We start from the raw sequence: 21,336 nt of genomic DNA on the forward strand, positions 1-21,336 counted from the left end.
TTATTTAAATTGGTATAGTTTTTAGTAAATTTTTCATTCAATTTGAGAATAAAGGCCGTACATTTTTGTATTTTAAAAAATGTTGAAGGTCAAAAGCTATATTCATCATAAAATACAACACTGACATTTATAAAATCTATATACCTGGAAACAAAAGGTGTAGTTTTTGAATCACGCCTAACATAAAGATCCTCTGGCTAATACCTTTAGAACCCCACGCACATGCGCAGCACGTTCATCTCGTCCAGATCCGTTCTGGCTCACGTGTGCAAGTCGGAAACGTGAGTGGATGATTAGGTGGGTGGGGGAGGTTGGTCGAATGCAGGAGACGGGGTGGGCCGGCGGCATTGGCGTTTCATTCATAACACACGCACACAGGCTAGCCGATGGGAAGGCGACTGGAATGTTGCATGTTCAGCCACCACCAACAAGGCTTCCAGTCAAGGGGTTCCATGTATCTGTATCTGAGCGCTTGTATCTGTGGCTGTCTGTAGCCGTGTTGGTGTATCTGTATCTTTGTGTGCGTGCGCACTCGTCGCGCCTCCACACCACTTGGCAGGCTGCTGCTGCGACTGCTGCTGCTGTTGTTGCTGGTCTGGTCTGGCTCCGGCTGCTTTTGCCCCCAGTTACTGCAGGCTGGCTGAGCTCGGTCCATTTGAGTAGTCACTCATTCGCTCGCCGCCCGCTCGCTGGTTCAGCTGCGCGTCCACGCCGACTGCCTGCCAAAGTATCCCATCCTGGATATATCGTGCCTGAAAGTGATTAAAAAATAATATTAACAAATAAATACAACCAATAACCAATAACTATTTAAAAAACAACAAAAGCCATTGCTCGAGTGTAGTTATAGTCCATTAAACGGGCTCATTAGAAACAAACCCCATCCGGTAAAACATAAAAATAGCTCGGCCGTAGCACATTTAAATTAATATTTACCGGATTCTATAAGAAAAATGTGCTAGCAATTAACAATCTTCGGTTTAAGCGCGTTATTTTGTTTGTTGGCCCGCCTAACCGGAGCTTTTCTAATTAGGATATATCCAAGGTGCGACAATACCAGCGGCAAAACGGATAGCTGCCAGAGGTGAGTGACACCGAAAGGATCCCAGAATCCCTTTCACAGATGACTCATAACTCTTCAAGGAATCTTTTGGCACAGCAAAAAAAAAAATAGAAAAATTGTGAACAAGTGAAATTCAATGCGAATTGTTGTAGGCGTCGATCGGGGAAAAAAAAACATTTGAAATAAAAAGGGAAATACAAACCGAAGAAAAAACATATGTATGGAAGGGAAACAAAGAGCCCATGGAGCGCGGAATAGTCATAGCCTTCGAGGGCATGTCACACAGTCTGTAACTCGACTCCCACAACCCGTCGATGCCGTCGGCGGAGGTTACTTTTTGCTCTGGCCCCGGACCCAAGAATCAGAAATTATTGTTTAGCAACAATAACAATAAAACGAAATAATATAGCCCCGAAAAAAAAACCGAAACACATAAACCGTAACGCCCCACTGCCAAATGCAAATATTATAAGGGCCCAACGAAAATAACTGAAAGACTTTTTATAATTATGAAAAGGGAAAAGCAGCAAATCGAATTGCACTAAAAAATACTCCCTCTTCAAGTCCCAAGTTCCCGTATCTTGATCCCAATCCCAATCCCAGACGCTGTGGTCATCAGCCTAAGTTTTCTACAGAATCCGTTGAAGTTCCCATAAAAAAAAGTCAACGATGTATTTGTTTCCCCCATGGCCAATTTTGGGATTGGAGGTTCTACAGAGGTTTTTCCATAAGAACTAAAAAATATATTTTTTTTTTAATTTGAAAACCATTTTTAAAAGCATTCTTTAATTTGAATTAAAGCTTTTGAGCGAGAAACATAGTTTTTAGATTGAAAAGGTCTTCTTAAAGATATCTGTATCTATTTTTAAGCTTATTTCAAGAATGGCTTAAAATTTAAAAATTAAACTATATGTATGTCCTTATTTGAGAAACATTTCCTCAGTTTATGGATAATGTGTTCTCATTACGAAACCCTAAAAGTATCCCATGTAGGACAAAAGTCAGGGATCCAACTGCAAACATCCGTCATAAACACTACTGACCAGACTCCAAGCGAGGTCTTCACAATGACCAACAAGAGTTGCCGAGACAGTATGCATTTTAGGTTTAATTTAGAATATGCAAATTGCGCATAACTAATTTGCATTTATGACAAAAATAATAACTAATAATCTGGTAGACAGGGGGCGACAAAGGGTAGAAGCCCGAACGGAAACCGAAACGCAGATGGATATGGAAATGTAGTTGGAGATGGATATGGATATGGAGATGGATCCGGGACCAGGCGACAATGACACACGAGAGATATGCGAGAAATTTACTATAATACTTCCAGGAAGGCAGAAAGAGAGTGCCGACTGAAGGGCGTAAAGCACGGCAAGCAAACAAACGAGAATTCGGTCCGGTTTTGGACATTGAACATTGGTTGCTGGCCAAAAGAAGTGACCATGACGGGTCGCCAGTTTCCCGGTTCCCCGATTCCTCAGCTCCTTAGCTCTCCAGCTCCCAGCTCCAGCCTCCAATCCATTCCAAAGGTGTCGCGCGCCAAGCAAATTAGCGGGTGTGTCCAATTCGAAAACGAGCCTTGGGACTCGGGACCCTCAAACTGTTTTCTCAAACTCATATGAGTATGTTTTTAAAAGCACTTTGGAAAAAGTGAGCATTAAACAATTTTTACAAAATATATTTACATTATTTTAATATATTTTAAGAACAATTAGAACAAAATAATAAGTAACAATTGCTTCAGAATTTATAGAACACATTTTATGAAATTCAAAGTTTTGAAATCAAAAACGTTCTTTCCCTTCGTGATTAAGTGCCTAAAGAAAGAAACTTTAAATTTATTTTAATATAAACATATTTTCAATATTATTAGGCTATAGAATACTAGTTTATTTTCCCCTCAGTGCATCCCTGGAGCCATGTGTGCTGATGCCTGTCTATTCCATGTCCCTTTGTCACGTGAAATCAAATCATGCATTACAATTTCACGCTCAATCGCCAATGTAATTGAGCCGCACAGCCGTCCCTGTTCCGATTCCTTTAAGTGCTTAGGTGTCGCAACTGCCGCCACTATGTCTGCCACAAATCCAATCGGTTGGCTCTATGAATCCGGGATTGGATCGGGGTTTTTCCGGTCGCCCTGCTTCCGTAAATGCGGAGGAGGAGCTCTTAGGAGAGGCGCAGCTCTCAAGCGTAGCCGGCAGCTGGAGCAACAGTTGTACAATTTTCACACCCAAAATTATAAATATATTTGAAATAATTTCCAATTTTTACAACTATTTGTTTATGGCTTAATTTATGCACCAACACGAACTCTTCGCACATACATATATTTCCCCGTTTTAGTGAGAGTTTTAAGAGTGACAGTCTTCGGTTTTTGGGATAGTCCTTGCCGCATGTCCTGTGGCCATTGTTTGGATCACGTCTCTGTGCCGATATCGAATCTGTTCGATCTCAGATGCAACTTTGTTTCCAACTGTGGACGGTGCTGGGTAATAGTTAAGATCCAGGATCCTTTGTCATCGTCCTTCGTCCTGATATTCTGCTATCGGATAACACAGCCCGCATACAAGGTTCGTTTTCGTCCTTCTTGGCGCTTCAAACTTGTAAGTTTTTTTCTTTCGATTGATGGTGTTTGCGGGAAAAGGGTTAGATATTTTTGTGCCCAAAATATGGGAATCTCTGTGTGTCCAATGTGCACAATCATGTGTGCATATTATGATGCGATCATCGAACGTCTTGAGATATTCATCTAGATCTGAGGGCCTGACTGACATGTAAACATGTAATGTTGAGGGTTGATTCGTTTCGGCCCCTAGACTTGCATCCTAGAAATATTTTTTACCCCACATTAAGGTCTTTACTCTTCCTTATGATCAGGTCAAGTTAGGTATTCAATTTCTTTTATAATCTTCAGATTTTTAAAATTTATCCCAACTTCAATTTGGATGAAAGGTAGATTCATCTAATTCTATGTCAAGATCATTGAGATTTCCCAATTTCGCTGACTTTGTTGAGGCGCCAGCTTTTGTGAATCACTTCTGTTAACTATCTTCGGTGGGAGGGACTTGAAATAAAAAAGAATACTTTAAATTTTTGCACGTTGTGCGAAGATAGTGGAATATGTTGCTGCTACTTCTGCTGCTGAAGTGCAACAGCAACAGACGTAGCAACAACAACATTACAGCGTTGCAGCTGAGGGCAAAATTCTGCTGCGCGTGCAAGAAATTGTGAACGTCATTTGCGATTAGCTCATCGACACCACGAAAAAAAAACAAACACAAAACAAATCGCGGCGAGGCAAAGAAAGAAGCCAAAATATTATGAGAGACAAACATTGGGCAGCTGAAAAAGGCATTATCGGCAACACGTGCCACAGAGCCGGCTGACAAGCGCCAAAAGATACTCCCTACTCGTACTATTCGTGATCGATCAATGAATGAAACGCTTAAAGTCCAAAAGTACTACGATACGATGACAACATAAATTGGCAATCACAATTTAGGTGCTGATCAAAGCTTTGTTTACATGTCCGATACCTGAGAGCCAGAGGTCAAATATGAATAATAGTATATCATATTTAAAAAATAATAAAAACAAAGAAAAAGTTTTCTTTTATTTAAGAAAATCTTGAATCATGTTAAGTTTTTCGATTATAATGTTTGTAGATTAGTTTTTATCATATCTTTTAATAATGAACTAGGTAAACATAGGATTGAAGAGGTAGGGGTAGAGGAGGTAATCGTACGTATACGTAATATTTTAATAGAAATTATTATTATTATATTATTATTTAAAAGAATTATTGTTATAGAAATCTTTTAATCTTTTACTTTAAATTTCTTTTATTAGTTTTTTAATAATTACACAAAAGTTTATCAATGAATGAAGACCGTAAAAGGGCACTTTACAAACTGCTGATTAGACTTTTGCTTACATATTATTTATATATTTAGATATATCTGATTCAGGGGTCAACTGTGGGCTTGGATAACTTTTATTTTGGGGCTGCACTGGCGTCGCCCTCCGATTTAATCGAGCTCAGCAAATGTCGCGAAGAAAGTAAAGTCGCTTCTTTGCGATTCGGGTGAAATGCAACACTTTTTGCAAACGCTGCACAAGTCATGGCCGTTGTGATTGTTTGTTTATTTTCACCAACATGTGACATTGTCCGCGGCGAAGGCGACATTGGAACCACAGCTCTGCCTTGCTCTGCTCCATCCAATCGACGGTAGACGAAAATGTTGACGGTGACGGTGACGGCGACGGTGTCGGTGGAGAACCCATTGAATTGTAGTACTGGAGAAAAGCTGCGAAAAGCCGAGCGGAGCAGCGACGTCGGCGCTGGCGGTTGGAGCGTTTTAGTTGCGGTCAGCTTAGTGTTGGATCAAGTCGCACTTGCACCCAGTGACCAAATCGTTGTCCGTCTTTGTTGTTTTTGCCGTTCGCGCGCGTTTTATGTGGCATAATTTACGATCTCGCGGACGTTTTGCAACTTCATCTTGAACTCGAACGACTCCCTCAAGCGATGCAGCCTGCACTTTCAGCAGTCTGCTTATGAGATGGATCCCAAAAGTAATAATTAGCCAGCAGACTAACTTGTATTGCACAGCAAAAAATAACTACGGATTATTCCTTTAAACTACGAATAAAATTATTATATTTAATATGAGTAAGAAACATAATATTTATTAGTGATATAAAGTGATTGTGAATCTGATATTTTTTTTTTAAGAAATAGTGTCCGAATTTTTTGTACTTTACGATCTATCGAATTTAAACATCTTGTTGTATTTAAAACAGGATATTTACGAAGAGTGTTTAGGTTAGGATAGGTTGTGATAGCAGTCGAGTTTTAGAAGAAACCCGGCTTACCCAGAGCGAATTTTGTCCTTAGTGTGTTAGCAGTTCCCCAATGCAGCTCCTAGACCTCTAAAGTCTTAAATAAAATTTTCCTAAATGTTGAGTGTCAAAATGAAAAATATGTTGAGATCCTGTCCAGTTCACTCATATCTTAACCAGAATATTTAACATGAAATATTTCATTTTGATAATTTTGCTAGAGATCTGCTACAAATCTACAAGACACTTTCCTAAAAAACCCCTTTTTGATCCTTTTTTGTCAGTGTGTTGCAGCTGCACTGTATTTGTTTTTACTGTGCCCGAGATTCTTGTTTTTTTGCTTCTGTTGTTTTTCATCTTTTTTTTTTTGGGTGCTTGGTTTTTTTGTTTGCATACGGTAGCCACCAAAAATGATTTGTTTTGTCTGCCCTGGCGACAGGCGACATGAGAGCAGTGCCAGGATGGTGCTTTTGGGGAGGGGGTTGGCCACGTTCTCTGGCTGTTTTTTGTTGCCCCGAACTAAATCGCCTCCGTTTTGTGGCAAAGTGCAGTTGGTGTGGTGCCTGCAAAATATTAAATTACATATTCCGTTGTAATTTGTACGATAGGCGGTGATTTTCTTCCTTTGAAATATTAAATATTTGAATTTAACTTATACCAGCTGAGTTTTTATAACTGAATTTTTACATTAACGATGTGATGTAAATCTTCAATATTTATTTTTATTCTTGAGATAAACAAGGACATCCAAATTAGGTTTTAATTTGTTTGTTACATTTAATTAGTTTGCTTGGGTGCGTATTTATGGAACCATTTATTTGCCGGCCAAAAGAACATTTTAAAAAGGGTAATAAACTTATGTTACATTTTTATGGGCGGCATAAAAACGTTACGCGTTTTAAAGGGGTAAACGAGATCAAATTTTTACGAGTTACTCAAGGCTGAAGAAAAAAATATGGCGCCCGTATAAAATGGGGAAAGCCCCTTTCTCTCTCTCTCGCACGCAGCGTGTAGAAGTTCTAAGCACCAATACAAACGGAAGTGACAAAACTGACATTGAATTTTGACAAGCGGAAGAGCCAAATGTGCGTGTGTAGGTGGTGCGTGTAAAAAAGGGGATGTCAGAAAAAGAAATCAGAAAAAGACTCAACAGCGAACTGAATCGCTTCCCCCCCTAAAAAAAAGGGCTGAAAGAGAAAGCTTTTAAACGTGAATGACAGAAATGTTCGCTAATGGAGCACACACACACACACACACACATACAGAGACACAGAAGCACACTTACACTCAAAGGCATCGAAAAACAAAATGAAACTCAAATAACAATTATTAAGGCGTTGCCAGACAAGCACACAACAATTATGTGCCACTGTGTGTGTGGGCGGAGCGGTGGCGCGATACAAACTCAAACTGAAATACAAACACAAACAAAAACACTTCCAGTTTGTCGTTCCAGGTTCGGTGTGTGTGTGTGCGTGCGTGAGTGTGAGACAGCCAATGAGAAAATGTTGTTGCCTGCACATTTGTGTGTGTATTTGTGTAATGCTCGCAGCTCTTCCGCTCTCGCTCTGGCGCACCGTTGTTGTTTGCCGGATAGGGTGGCTCCCTGCGACAGTGTGTGTGCTTCTGTGTGACTTGGAAAACCAGTTTTTGTTCCCCCATCTCCCAGGGCGGCCCCTTTTCTAGCCATTACACCGAAGAATAGAATAAAAAAGCGGCGGCAGTAGCGCAGCCGTATTGCAATGGTCGGTGAATGAACCGCAAGGCGCACAGTGGATGTATTTCAGATACCTTCTAAGTAATGCAATTTAGTTTTCAACAAATATATAATTATATATGGCTTGTTATTTGGTAGAAAATAAATTATGTTGCCAAATATAAATATGTTTAAAAAAAATGAAGAGCGGTGGGACTTTTATTTGGCTTCTTTTTGTTTTTAACATGAGCGAGGGAGGAATAGAAATGTATATTATACTTAATAATAGCTTATTAATAGATAATAGATATTATCTAAATAGAGCTAGAGTTAAATTCAAAATACAATAAAAATGTTTCCTACAAAAATGAAACCTTCAGGTTTAGCTTTCATACATTTAATATTAAAGGATATGGAATGTAAAAAAAACATAAAAGCCAATTAAATCGAGTTCTACATTTAACATTTAAAATATATATTAGCATAAAACACTATTAAAAAGCTTAAAACACAGAAAAATCCATGATACGCGCAGGTAAAGAATATCACGTATACGTCTAGTAGTACAATACGTAGCCAGACGTTCTTCAGAATCTCATTATTATTATTTCCTTTGTAGTCTTATTTAAAAATATGATACTTTTTTATGTAAGTCTATTGCTGTCACAAATGAATAACATTATATTATATTAAAGGGAAAAAATTTTAGTGGACTAAAATCACATACATCCCAAGACTTGAATGAATAATAAGCGAAGATATTTTATTTACGTATCCTATTCATAAACACGATTTTCTTGATAGTTTCAAAACATTTCCCGAAGACATTTGTCATCCTCTTAAGTGTCAGCGACCTTTGCCACATCTATTTTGGTCCAAAATTCGACAGCAAATGCACCACTGTGCTTCACTGCTAATGTCTCTCAAATGTTACCTGGGAGACTGGGAAAGAGACTGAGACACCATTTTCTTATTTTCCGACCTCTTATTGTTGTTTTTCCCCCGAGTGTGTTTGTTTTCTGTGCGAGTGTGAGTGTGTGTGTATGTGTGGCTGGCTTGTTCCTGTGCTCGTTTTCTGCATTTCTGGTCTGGTCTCGTCTAGGATTTGATGCTTTTTAAATTCTTTTGTCTCGTAAATTTTTTGATGAATGCACACATACATACAAATGGACGATGCACGCAGGGTCTTCGTCTTCGGGGGCTGTTTGCTCTTCTGCTTCTTCTTCTAGCCCCTCTTCAGTGAGTGTTTATCTTGTGTGTGAGTATGGGTGTTAGCATGTCGATGTGTGTGTTTGACTTCTAGTGAGGAAATCCGCTTAATGCTGTAATTTTGTAGAATTGTTCAAACTAACACGTCAGCTTTGATAGTGTAACAATTTCGAGTTTGGTAAATGGGGTAATCTTTCCTTTTAAATAACAAACGATGGGCCTATAGATATATCAGAATCAGTGTTGTGATTAATTTAAAACCATTTTTTAAATTTTTAAATATTTCTCAACTGATATTCTCTCGTGGTAACATTATTCTCATATTCATAGATTATATTTTACTCCCAACTATTAAAAACCAGTTTATTATCTGCTACAAATTCTTTTTAAATCTGGTAATCCCTCGGTGAAAATAAGAAAATCTCATGCTTTTCAGCACCATTTTGGGAAACCAATTGATTGGCCGGATTTAAAGTCTTAGGGATTTTATTTTCTGTGGGCGCTTTTTGGGGGAGAAAACTCCAGGAAATCCATTGTCACGCCATTGATCATCCCCTTAAAATGGTATTTCCACTATATTTAACCAACCCCAGACATAGTCCGGTGTCAGCCTTGATAATGGAGCGAAAAAGAGTCGTAAATTTCAAGGTGAGATTGTGGAGCCAATGAAAAACGAAATTATATATTCATAGCTTATTCTTTGAAAGTGCTGCGTTTATGTATTTTCTAAATAGAGACATTTAATGCGTCTGCCTTTTACCTTGCATTCACATTTGACTTTAAGACTAGTTTCGTAGGCAATTTGACAATTTGTTTTAATTTTAATTTATAGCTCTGGCTTGCATAAAATTAAATTATAACCACAATGGAATGTTAATGCCTTGTCCATAAATAAATATATATTATATATTCTTTTGTATATATTCGAGAGTATATGTATGTCTGTTCGGTGCACCCATAGGTATCTAATGAAACGTGATTTTCTCTAAAACGTGACTTTGTATTGATTTTTCTCCAACCGTACTTTTGTTTCATTTTACACCCAACCGTAAGAGCGAGCCTCAGTGTTCATTGTTGTAGCTGTTATTATATTGTTGTTGCATTTGCTTGCATTTTTATTGCAGCGGAAAAATGGTATCGTCAACTGCTAAATAAGTATGCTGTAGATTGGCTTCCGAACCATTTCGATATGGATTTAAAGCAGTCAATAATAATGAAACAACCAATCCGAGTTCTCTAAAAGTAATCTTTATTTTTACGATAGCAATTTAAATAAAAAAAATAAGTACTAGAACTAGAAAATTTGATACATTTTACATTTTACTTTATTTATTAATAACTAGTTTAAATATTTAATTAAAGTATGTGATTGCCTGTCAGCACATCTCTGGGACACTTGGCTTATTTGCTGGGCTACTATGTTGTAACATGTTTACATTGTTGTTCCAGTCTGCTAGCCCTATTTGCTAGTTTCCAAGTGGATATTTATTCAGTGTCCACCATCAGTGGTTCTCGTCCGAGTTCCATGTCCGGCAGCCCAACATCACTGTTGTCCGACTTACTGTTGTTCCCTGTTGCTTTGGCTGCTGTTTTAGACCAAATTCAAAATCAAATTCAAATTTATGGTGAACATCACGTACCGACAACAGTCCCAACAATAACAACAAAGGGAACGCGGCTCAGTTGCAAGTCCAGTTCCATGTACCTCAGAACATAAGTGATAATGGAGGTGTTTGGGTATTTACGCGTAGGTGAGATCGCACTTTTAGTCCAGAGAGAAAAATATTTTCAATTTTTTTTAGAGGATATATTATTATTTTTTATAACATGATGATTTTTTATTCTTCTTGATAATTAGAATTTGTCTTTCATATTTAATATTAAGTTGAACTTAGAAGAACTGCCATATAAACAATTATAAAGATAATAACCATAAAAAATAATAATTTAAAAGATTATATAATTTGTTGTACCTTTTTCAATTAAAGTTAAAGTTTTAAAATAGTCAGTTCTTCAAGTAGTTCAAAAATTTTAATAAAATCTTAAGAAAATGTTCTAAATTCCATACTTATGGGAAAAAAAAACTACAACATATAGAAGCATATATATAGAATCCATTGAAGTTATTGTAAACTATATGTACAGGGTATCATATTATTATTATCGATTTGACCCTAGAATGTTGTCGGCGTGCAGCATTTTGACTTGTTTGATTTTCCAAAGAGTGTGGAATGGAATGGGAACCAGTTCGGTTTCCATTCTACCGACCCTGCTGGTCTATGGCCTACGTAGCCCATCGGCCATTTGGTTGCAAGTTTGTATTGTTGATCGATTTTACGTGATATTTCCGAGATTTTCCGTATTTATAACTTGGCTGATGCTATTGTTGTTGCTTCGGCTGCCGCTGCTCCTGCTGCTGGTACACATTTTGCTGCTGCCGTATTTGTTGCTGCTAGTGTTGTTATTGTTTTTAGTGTTGTTGGTGTTGATATTTTTTTTTTATTCCATTTGAAAGTTTACTTTCGCATTTTGAACGCCTCATCGCTTTGCGTATTTGCTCTGGCTGTTTGGCCACCCCGCCCCCATAGCGCTCCCCACATATTATAGCACCAACCGAATGCTGTGAACCGGGAGCTCTGGTTATGTTTGTTGGACAAATACAAATAAAATACATGCATAATTATTTTTGAAAATATAGTGTAATGAAAACAATGATTATGATGTGTTGGTTGATTATTATTACGATTATGGGTTTGGCCCGACGGATCGATGGGGATTTATTTGCTTTCACTTTGCAGCTCCCACATGGCTCACTGTTTGCCCGGGGGCTTTTAGGTTTTTACTGTTTTATTTCTGATTTATGAAAAATATGTACAAAATAATTTGCCGGATTAATATAAAATAAATGCAATTGCATTGCGGTGAAATGGAGCTTATGTTTACAAAGGCATAGCTCTAAGTACTTATTCAATGTTTATTTTTGTATTTGCTCTCGATGCATTCAATATAAATTTATTTCATATTTTTAATATAGAGTTCAAATATGGTGCTATTTTTTGCTTCTACAAGTTTCTTTGTAATATTCTACAAGTAATTACAATAAGAAAATATATTTATAAATGCATTTTATGGGTTTTGCATTGATAAATTTTAATAATTTGAGTTCAATTTACATTTTACATATGAGAATATTTACATATTTACATATTTTTATTTGTATTAATTATTCTGTTATTATAAAACAACTTAAATTAATCGGATATTGATTTCCCTACAACTATATACAGATTTCTTATATATAAGGCTTGCTAAAATTAGTTTCTATTTACATACATATGAGAATAATTTTTATTTTTCTGCAAGTCCTGTTGAAAATGTCATATGGTATAAAACATTGCCTACTTATAGGGGCATTTTTGGTTTTTAAGAAAGGTTATGCTTTCAGCTTAGATATATTTACACTTTGTATTCTTATAAATTCTTATTATTATAAAAAAAAAATATAAAAAATAACATCTTTCAGTTTTAAAAATATATAAAGCCTTTGAGATGAAAGCAGATTATATTAGACATTTTTCAAATCCCCAAAAGCCATTTCCATTTAATTCTCAGCTCAAGAACCATAATGCTAATCAATAGGCCGTTCCCTGAATAAATTAAGGCGCCATAAAAGGCTAAAAGCAGCAAAATTAACGACAACTGTGCGCAATTAGCGGATTTGGGCGACCGAAAACAAAGCCAACGCTTTTGTTGGTTCTTGGCTGAGATTTCTGGTGCTGCTACTGGTGTTCCTGCTACTGCTGTTGCTGTTGTTGTTGTTATGACCGTCGTTACTTGTTATTGCAGGCAATTAAAAACGTACGCCCGACACCCCCCAAAACACACACACATACACTCACAGTGAAAACACCCCTTGGATTGCATAAACTTTTGTTTGATAATGTTAAAGTGCCGCGCAAACAAATCAAAAAGCATATTGAAATTGGGTTAATGTTCGGAGGCAGTGAGTCCGGACTCCCGACTCCGGATGCGGATACGGTCCTTAGTCGCTGTTTGCTTTACGGGTTATAATCCGAAAATTAAGCGCGAGCTGAGCATTAAAATTTGCGACCCATTTGAGGGAGGTTGCCGTTGCCGTTGCCCCTTCAGTGTCGCGCCGTCGACTGTTGTTTCAAGATAAAAACTTCATGTGCGTTGGAAAAACACCGGGAAAAGAGCAAAGAGTACTCTGGATGGCCGACTGGGATGGGGATTCGGATTGGGACTGGGAGTAGGAGTAGGAGTGGAAAACGGGTGGAAAATGGCTGAAAATATTTTTTGGCAGTAACAGCGCAACGGAGGTCTTATCGTTGTGGTCCTGGCATATGTTGCGCACATTTAAAACGTATGGCCAGTTTTCCGCAAACAGCTTCTCACCTGATAGGGTCCGAATATGTGTGTGGGAATCTGTGCCGTGTCTCTGTCGGATATTGTACCTGACTGCATCGGAAGTTTCTCACACTTTCTATGCAGGACATGTGTTGTATTTTCCCGTTTAGTTATCAATTGGACGATTGGAAATTCCCTAGCGCAAGCGTGAGAATCCGACAGCGGGTTTTTAGCATATCCATACCTGTGGATCGTGTCCCTGTGGATGGGAAAAGGCAGCTCCGGCACTGGCCGCAGCAGATCTCGCCGCATGAGAGGAGGCTGCAGGACACAGCGCCTCGCCCGCAACACCCACATTAGTATCGGCCCAGCGTCCAGTGTCCTGTTAATTGCTTTATGGACTCTCTAGTTCCCAGTGTTTCCTAAAGCGTGGGAATCTTCTTACCTGTCTCAATGCGATTTCTTTCACTTCCTCCTCACTCCCCGACAATTCTCACCGAATCTCAACTGTCTGTAGTTCAAGTTCAGTGTGAATATTTGTGTTGACTTTATTTTTAAACTTTTACCCATTTGTTTTTAGTTTCATGTTTGCCTGTAAGAAGATTAAGGTCAAGTTGGCCGACGGGATTACGGGAATGGTTGTGGTGCGGATTGGTTTGGGATCCGGTTCATTGGGACGTCAGTCGAAGCATGAGTTTGATTTTTATTCACTTTCCGGGAAGTGAGCAATAAGTTGCTCGTTAAAATGAGTATGCTGGGGGGAATATTTTCAGCCTAGTTCTTTCACAAGTTTTCTAGAAATTTCTTTAATTTAATAATGCAAAAATAATGCTAAATCAAAAATTGGGAATATTTTCCCAAGTCCAATTGAAGTTCCTATTTCCGTTCTCTCTCAGTGGGAATTATGATGCTGATATATCAATGGATCTATTTAAATTTATGGCTTTACGAAACGTTTTAATGTTCGTTGCGAATACTAGGAAATGTACTGAATAATTTTGACCCACTTACTGACCATAAACTATGCTATTAGTACTGCCCAACACCCTGATTTTGACTCCTGTTCTCATTTATATCAATCGCGGCCTGCCATTCGGTTTCTCCCTTACTTTCTCAGTATCCCGCTAGAGATAGAGAAATCGGAAGAGACCTCACTTCAGTCGCGCATGTTGGCACATTTGCGTTGCGGATTAGTACCGAATGCTCTTTAGGATTATGATCGTTGAGCAAATCTGTTGCTCCTGAAAATGCGTAACGGATGCCGGCAATTCACTCAATTGTTGACTTTTGACAAATGTTTCATTTTTTGTAGTTACATTTATGAAAAAATTCCAAAAATTCCTAAGTTCCTAATATGCAAAGTCTATTGGGAATATTTAAATCTATGTGGATGGTTGTTCCCATTTATAATAAAAATTCTATTCAATTATATACTTATTTAAAAAATTAAAATTTTACTTTTCTTTCAAGGAATTTTCTTAATCCATTAAATTTTTAAAGCATTAAGACTACGTGACCTATGTCAATAAACTTGTAATTACGTGCAAATTCTTAGCCCGTTGGCAAAATTTAGGTAAATGACCAAGTACTTTAAAACTCCCCGACAAAAAAAATCGAAGTCGGCATGGAGAATAAAACAGCAGGAGACCCCATGGCTTAGATTTTGCCAGAAATGCGCCAAAATCACGTTCGAAAACTATCAATGGCAAGATTCTGGCTGTGGGTCATCCTGGGATGTGCATATATATAAGTATTCAAGTATGCTTATGTGTGTATCTGTGTGAGTGTGCGTGGGCCATCATTTGTCTATTATGTACTCATACAGACACAGAAATATATACAGATAAAAGGCTAACTCCTGTGGTCGGCAAAAGTCAACCTGTTGAATGCAGGAGTCAGGTCGAGTGAGATGGCAACTGCTATTGTATTTCCGGTTTGCCATTCAGCATCCAGGATCTAACCGAATTAGGAACATTGCAAAAAGTCAATTGCCATCGACAGGTAAAATTGAGTTCAGCCAATAGCCAGTTAGTGTCCTACATCAGGTAGAAAGAATCAGGAAGAAGGATATGTTTTCCGGAGAGGTGCGGAAACTGTTAAAACTGCTTGGCCAGGACGAAAACAGTTCAGTTTCAAACAGGTGATCGTAGGGACAAGTGCTCTGAGGACCTGTTTTAGGACATTTCGAAACAGTTTAAGGATTATTCGCAAAAAAGTTAAATCTTAAAAATGACAAACCATCGCAGAGTTCGCAAGGATTGCTACGAAAGCAGATTGCATGGTTGGTGTTGAGTTTTAAAAGAGGCGTCTTCCTTTTTTGATTTGTAAGCTAAATCCTTATTTCCAATTTTTTGCTTTCCATTTACAGATATAGCCAAAACGTGTGCCATGAAGGAGAAAAGCAAAAATGCGGCACGCACGCGACGTGAAAAGGAAAACACGGAATTCTGCGAATTGGCCAAATTACTGCCACTGCCGGCGGCGATTACTTCGCAACTGGACAAGGCCTCCGTCATCCGGCTGACCACATCCTATTTGAAAATGCGCCAAGTGTTTCCCGATGGTAAGCTTTCTCATTTTCCATAGCCCGTAACCCGTAGCCTGTAAACCTTCCGGAAAACTCACTTGATTGCCGCTCAATTTGTCGCCCGCCTTGGCTTTTCATCTCGTGTGAATTACGCCTTGCGGCTACGGCAAATGATGCGGAATGTTTGACAGCCACGCGACCGCCACGCTCATTATAATCCAACCTCGACATATCCTCGCAGCAGGACACAGTCCCTTTTTTTTTTTTTTCATCGCAACTCCTATCGTGACGCGACTAAAGAATTTTCAAGTTTAAACGGCGATGTTTGTTTAAAGCATATGTTTCCGACGACAACCGTGGGGAAAACCACTCAACAATGGGCAGACAATAAACAACAGGACCAAGTGGAATAGAGTGGGTAGTTGGGTGGTTGACTAGTGACTGGGATGGGGCAGGGTGGAGTTGTTAAAACACAATGGCGGCTGTTGTTTCACTCAAAAAGCAACGAGCAACGAGAGTCTCACTGGAAGTCTCTCCCTTTCCTGATTTTCCCCATGCCCATGCGAGTGTGCGCTGCTGAGATTTTCTGCGTTTCTGCGAAGAGGGTTGTTCGCCGGGGGGAGTGGGAATGGGAGTGGGTGGGCCATTGTTACCGACCGTTTTGTGCTTTTCTTTTCTGGCTTTATTGAAATAATTATTTTAATAATAGGCAACAAACAAGGAGACCCGGCCGGGCCAAGGAAGTGTTCGGTATATGTAGACGACAATACATGGGACAAGTACATGGCAGGCAGGACGAGTGGCAGTGGGAGGTGTGTGTATGTCACAGTGGGCGGGGGTGGGCTGTGGACTGTGAATGGGCCACCTACGGAGCTACGATGACTTTAATTGGGAATAATATTTAGACGTCAGCAGTGGCAAGTAGGGCGTGCTTTGCTTCTGGGTTTATTGGTGGGAATTTTGCGAATTAAGTTACACCGGACAGATGACAAACAATACTGTTTTGGGTATTTTGGCAAACTCATTAGGACTGGGGAAGTTTCTTAAATTCGAATATTATTATTTATGTTCAAATATTGTCTTACAGGACTCGGTGAAGCCTGGGGCTCCTCGCCGGCCATGCAGCGTGGTGCGACCATCAAGGAACTGGGCTCACATCTCCTGCAAACACTGGACGGCTTCATCTTTGTGGTGGCTCCGGATGGAAAAATCATGTACATTTCGGAAACGGCCTCGGTGCATTTGGGTCTCAGCCAGGTGAGTCTCGGCTGTCTCTTGTCCTGATTTATGCGCATAATTTGGCGGTGCCTGGTGACACCTGACGTTGCCTTTTTGAATCCTGACGACCACTTGAATTTGCAAGTCAATTGGGGGCGTTGGGAGACACCCGAGAGTGTTGTGGCTTCTGGTGAAAAAAAAGGCAATTCATTTGCATTTTCTTCACTAATTGGCACTCGTTGCAAGCTTAGCTTAGTTTGAGATTAAAAGTAGAATTTTATGTGAATTGAAGACTTTTATTTTGATGCTTACTTATTTCTTAATTTTAAATCTATTCACATTCCAGGTGGAGCTGACGGGCAACTCGATATTCGAGTATATACACAGCTACGATCAGGATGAGATGAATGCCATTTTGTCGCTGCATCCGCACATGCATCAGCATCCAGTGAGTACAGCATCAGTTTCGAAAACATATCCCCGGCGCATTTGAAAATGTTTGCCTTCCACCTGTCTCTTTCTGTCTTTGTCTCTGTCTCTGCTTCTGTACTGCTCTATCCCATTGTGTCATCACACTCACGCCACAGGCCGCCTTTCTCAACTCCCTACAGCTCGCTCAGACGCACACGCCCATCGGCAGTCCCAATGGCGTCCAGCACCCATCCGCCTATGGCCACGATCGCGGCTCTCACACCATCGAAATCGAGAAGACCTTCTTCCTGCGCATGAAGTGTGTCCTGGCCAAGAGGAATGCCGGTCTCACCACCTCTGGTTTTAAGGTAAGAATTCCTTTTATTTCACTGTTTTTTAGGGATAAAGTTTTAATTACATTTTGATCCATCTTCCAGGTGATACACTGTTCTGGCTATCTCAAGGCTCGCATCTATCCCGACTGCGGCGATGGACAGGGAAGCCTGATCCAGAATCTCGGCCTGGTGGCCGTCGGACACTCGCTGCCTTCATCCGCCATCACAGAAATCAAGCTGCACCAGAACATGTTCATGTTCCGGGCCAAGCTGGATATGAAACTGATCTTCTTCGATGCTCGGTAAGTTGAGATCTTTAGTAGAAAGTATTTTTTAAAAGGGGAAACATTTGGCATAGTATTTTTCTAACTGTATCAAAAAAAAACAAGAAATGTCCTTAAAAGTATCCCTTGCCTGTTTGCTGTATATTCGACACTAGGCAAATATTTAAACGGGCCGCAGAATTCGTTTTTTATGCCACGATAAAAAGTTCCACCAGCCGCCCCATCGGAAAGATAATGTTTTCAAAGAACCAAAAAAAAAAAAAACAAAAGGGAGAGGGAAACGACAAAAAGGAAGAAATGAGGAAAAGAGGAAAAGGAAATGGTTAACACGAAGGGGGCGACATGACAAAAAGAAAAACAAATCATTTCCCTCTTAAGCTTGATTTTTTCCTTTGTCTGTGTGGAAAGGAAGGAAGGACGAAGGACGAACTGGGGCGGGGAGGCTGTGTAAGTGCCTGGCGGGCCAAAAAACCAGCCCACTTTGTCTGACATTATTGTCACTCAATTACCCTCATGATGCCGTCTATATATCCGTCCCCTTCTGGCTATCGTCGAGCCACCCCGAATGGGAAGGACTCCAGGGGCTGCTTTTGTCGCCTGTATTCTTTTTTGTTGTTTCTGCATAATTGAATTGAAGTTGACGGAAAAAGTAAAGCTGGCAAATAAAGCAGCATCACCAGCACCAGGCAGCAGCTCCAGCACAAAAGGCAACACCAATGACCACCATTCAGTGTTTGCACAAGCCGACAAAACTTAACCCCAAACTGATGTCGCCTGTTTATTTGCTTACAGCGTATCGCAGCTAACAGGATACGAGCCGCAGGACCTCATCGAGAAGACACTGTATCAGTACATCCACGCCGCGGATATAATGGCTATGCGCTGTTCCCATCAAATCCGTAAGACAACAAAAGCGTTTACACATTCCAACTTTTCCTAACTTGTTTCTCTTTCCTTCAGTGCTGTACAAAGGACAAGTGACCACCAAATACTACCGCTTCCTGACCAAGGGAGGCGGCTGGGTGTGGGTGCAGTCGTACGCCACCCTAGTCCACAACTCGCGATCCTCGCGAGAAGTTTTCATCGTCAGCGTGAACTATGTGCTGAGCGAACGAGAGGTGAAAGACTTGGTGCTGAACGAGATTCAGACGGGCGTAGTGAAGCGAGAGCCCATTTCGCCAGCGGCCCAAGCGGCACAGGCGGCGGCAGCGGCCCAGGCCGCCCAGGCGGCTCAGGTGGTGCCGCCACCCGCCCAGGTGGTGGTGGTGCAGCCGCAATGCGCCGGTGTGACGGCACCGGGAACGCCGGTGAGCCTGGCTCTCAGTGCGAGTCCCAAACTGGATCCCTACTTCGAGCCGGAGCTGCCACTGCAGCCACCGAACGCCGTAACGCCCGTGCCCACGAATAACAACAACAGTAGTAACAACAACGGCGGTGGAGTGTGGCACCACCACCAGTTGCAGCAGCAACATCAGCAGTCGGCCAGCATGGATCATGACAGCCTGAGTTATACCCAACTGTATCCGCCTCTCAACGACTTGGTGGTGAGCTCCAGCAGCTCCGTGGGCGGAGGCACTGCCTCCAGTGCGGGTGGCGGCTCATCGACGTCCGCCTCGTCCTCCGGAGTGTACTCCACGGAGATGCAATACCCAGATACCACCACGGGAAACCTGTACTATAACAACAATAATCACTATTATTATGAATACGATGCGACAGTGGATGTGGCCACGTCAATGATTCGTCCATTCTCGGCCAACTCCAATAACAGTTGTTCCAGCAGCTCGGAGAGCGAGCGGCAACTGTCCACCGGGAATGCCTCGATTGTGAACGGAACGTCGCCCTCCCAAACAACATACAGCGATTTGAGCCACAACTTCGAACTGAGCTACTTTTCCGACAACAGTTCGCAGCAACAGCAACACCAGCATCAGCAGCAGCAACATCTACTGGAGCAACAGCATCTGCAACAGCAGCAGCAACAAAGATTGCAGACGCAACAGCAGCAACACCAGCAATACCAACAGCAGCAATATGCAATGCCCCACCAGCAACAGCAGCAGCAACAGCGAGTGGTCAGTGATTTTGCTGAGAGTTTCAAGAGCGTAAATGCAGCGGCTGCGGCGGCGGCGGTGGTAGCCACGCCCCATTACACCAGCGTGATCGTGGAGCCGCAGCACTATATTCCCAACGATTTTGTGCATTAGCAGCGACTCTGTTGCTGTTGCATACGCTGTAGTTGTTTCAAAAACAATAAAGCACCTCGAATTCAAGTTGTTGCAATCCTTCTTCGTATTGAGTTCTCAGTTCCAATTGTTATATGTGGCTGAGCCACCAACAAACCGCAAATCGCAAACTTCAAACGGCCCCTTTTCTCATTAATTTATTTCAAAATATTCAAGTTTTCCAAAAAAAATAGCTTGGTTGAAAGTTAAAAAATGAAAAATTCACAGGAGAAAAAAACCAAACCTTGTTAACAAATGCAAAAGCAAATACAAATTCTATGAATAGAAAAACGTTTAGACCTAAGACCTAACTGTAAACTGTTCATACAAACTAACTTAATTTAACTGCACATACTTACACTTAACTAATCGTATACATAAATAAACACATACATACATACGTATATATAGACTCCGCATAATCACGAATACATACGATCTATAAATATATCTATGTATATAATATGCAATAATGTGTAAATAGTGCAGGGTCCGCTCCACTATGCAGATATCGGATATGATCTTCATAAGTCAAGCGAATAATTGTAAATTTAATATTACCTATTATCGCAAATTTTTCTAATTTGAATAAACAAATTATTATGTGGGTGAACAATAATGAAATAAGTTTTCAATTGTTTCAACATGCCGTATTTGGAGGTTATAGATCGATAGTTTTAAATTCTTTATTTAATTCATTAGTTTTAGTTTACAAATAAAATGTTATTGACCAAAAATTACTTATTTATTATTCACTTAATTTTGTTGCATGCATGTGCGAATTGTTTTATATTTTTAAGGGGAAACTGCAGAAGTCATATATTTATATTCGAGATTATGTGTGTCGAATTTTATAACTTTTACGTTTTTCCCATAGCTGCCTCGGGAAAACCATGGATCAATCCCAATAGTATCTTTGCAAATAAAAAACAGAATCCTATGCGGAATACATTCAACGGGATCCCCTTCAAGCTGAGAAAAAAGCAAGGAATGTACAGTGTGGCTCCCAAGAAAGGCTGTATCTTGCTCTGATTCTTAAGCGGAAGACCTTAAACGATTTGTAGATCGATTCTATAATCATTTCTATCGAAATCTAGGAACAAAATATTTTTTAGATTTTTGGTCAAATTTTCTGGGGGATCCCCTGTCAAA

The 21,336-nt window shown here is 40.1% G+C and overlaps 1 protein-coding gene across 5 annotated transcripts; it reads left to right on the forward strand.

Annotated features, from left to right (window-relative positions):
• Window positions 1-679: 679 nt before the first annotated feature.
• LOC6500365 (protein single-minded) lies at window positions 680-20,442 on the forward strand. 5 transcript variants are annotated; one of them, XM_044718273.1, is made up of 8 exons: window positions 680-1,084; window positions 15,553-15,747; window positions 16,799-16,968; window positions 17,276-17,377; window positions 17,517-17,708; window positions 17,778-17,977; window positions 18,752-18,858; window positions 18,920-20,442. In XM_044718273.1, exons 2-8 carry the CDS (start codon window positions 15,573-15,575, stop codon window positions 20,164-20,166), a joined length of 2,193 nt encoding a protein of 730 aa, XP_044574208.1. In that variant the 5' UTR covers window positions 680-1,084; window positions 15,553-15,572; the 3' UTR covers window positions 20,167-20,442. The 5 variants fall into 5 exon arrangements, with proteins under 5 accessions (XP_044574208.1, XP_044574206.1, XP_044574207.1 ...); XM_044718271.1 differs by lacking the exon at window positions 680-1,084 and adding an exon at window positions 5,429-5,644; XM_044718272.1 differs by lacking the exon at window positions 680-1,084 and adding an exon at window positions 5,430-5,644 and having other exon boundaries at window positions 17,541-17,708.
• The last annotated feature ends 894 nt before the right edge of the window (window positions 20,443-21,336 follow it).

Source organism: Drosophila ananassae, chromosome 2L, assembly GCF_017639315.1.
Source record: "Drosophila ananassae strain 14024-0371.13 chromosome 2L, ASM1763931v2, whole genome shotgun sequence".
Lineage (NCBI taxonomy): Eukaryota > Metazoa > Arthropoda > Insecta > Diptera > Drosophilidae > Drosophila > Drosophila ananassae.

Coding starts and splice junctions, on each gene's coding strand:
- LOC6500365 (XM_032449520.2), top strand. CDS start 15,414: ATGACAAACCATCGCAGAGTTCGCAAGGATTGCTACGAAAGCAGATTG. Junction 16,969..17,275: donor TGCATTTGGGTCTCAGCCAG/GTGAGTCTCGGC, acceptor TTCACATTCCAG/GTGGAGCTGACGGGCAACTC. Junction 17,709..17,777: donor TCACCACCTCTGGTTTTAAG/GTAAGAATTCCT, acceptor TCCATCTTCCAG/GTGATACACTGTTCTGGCTA.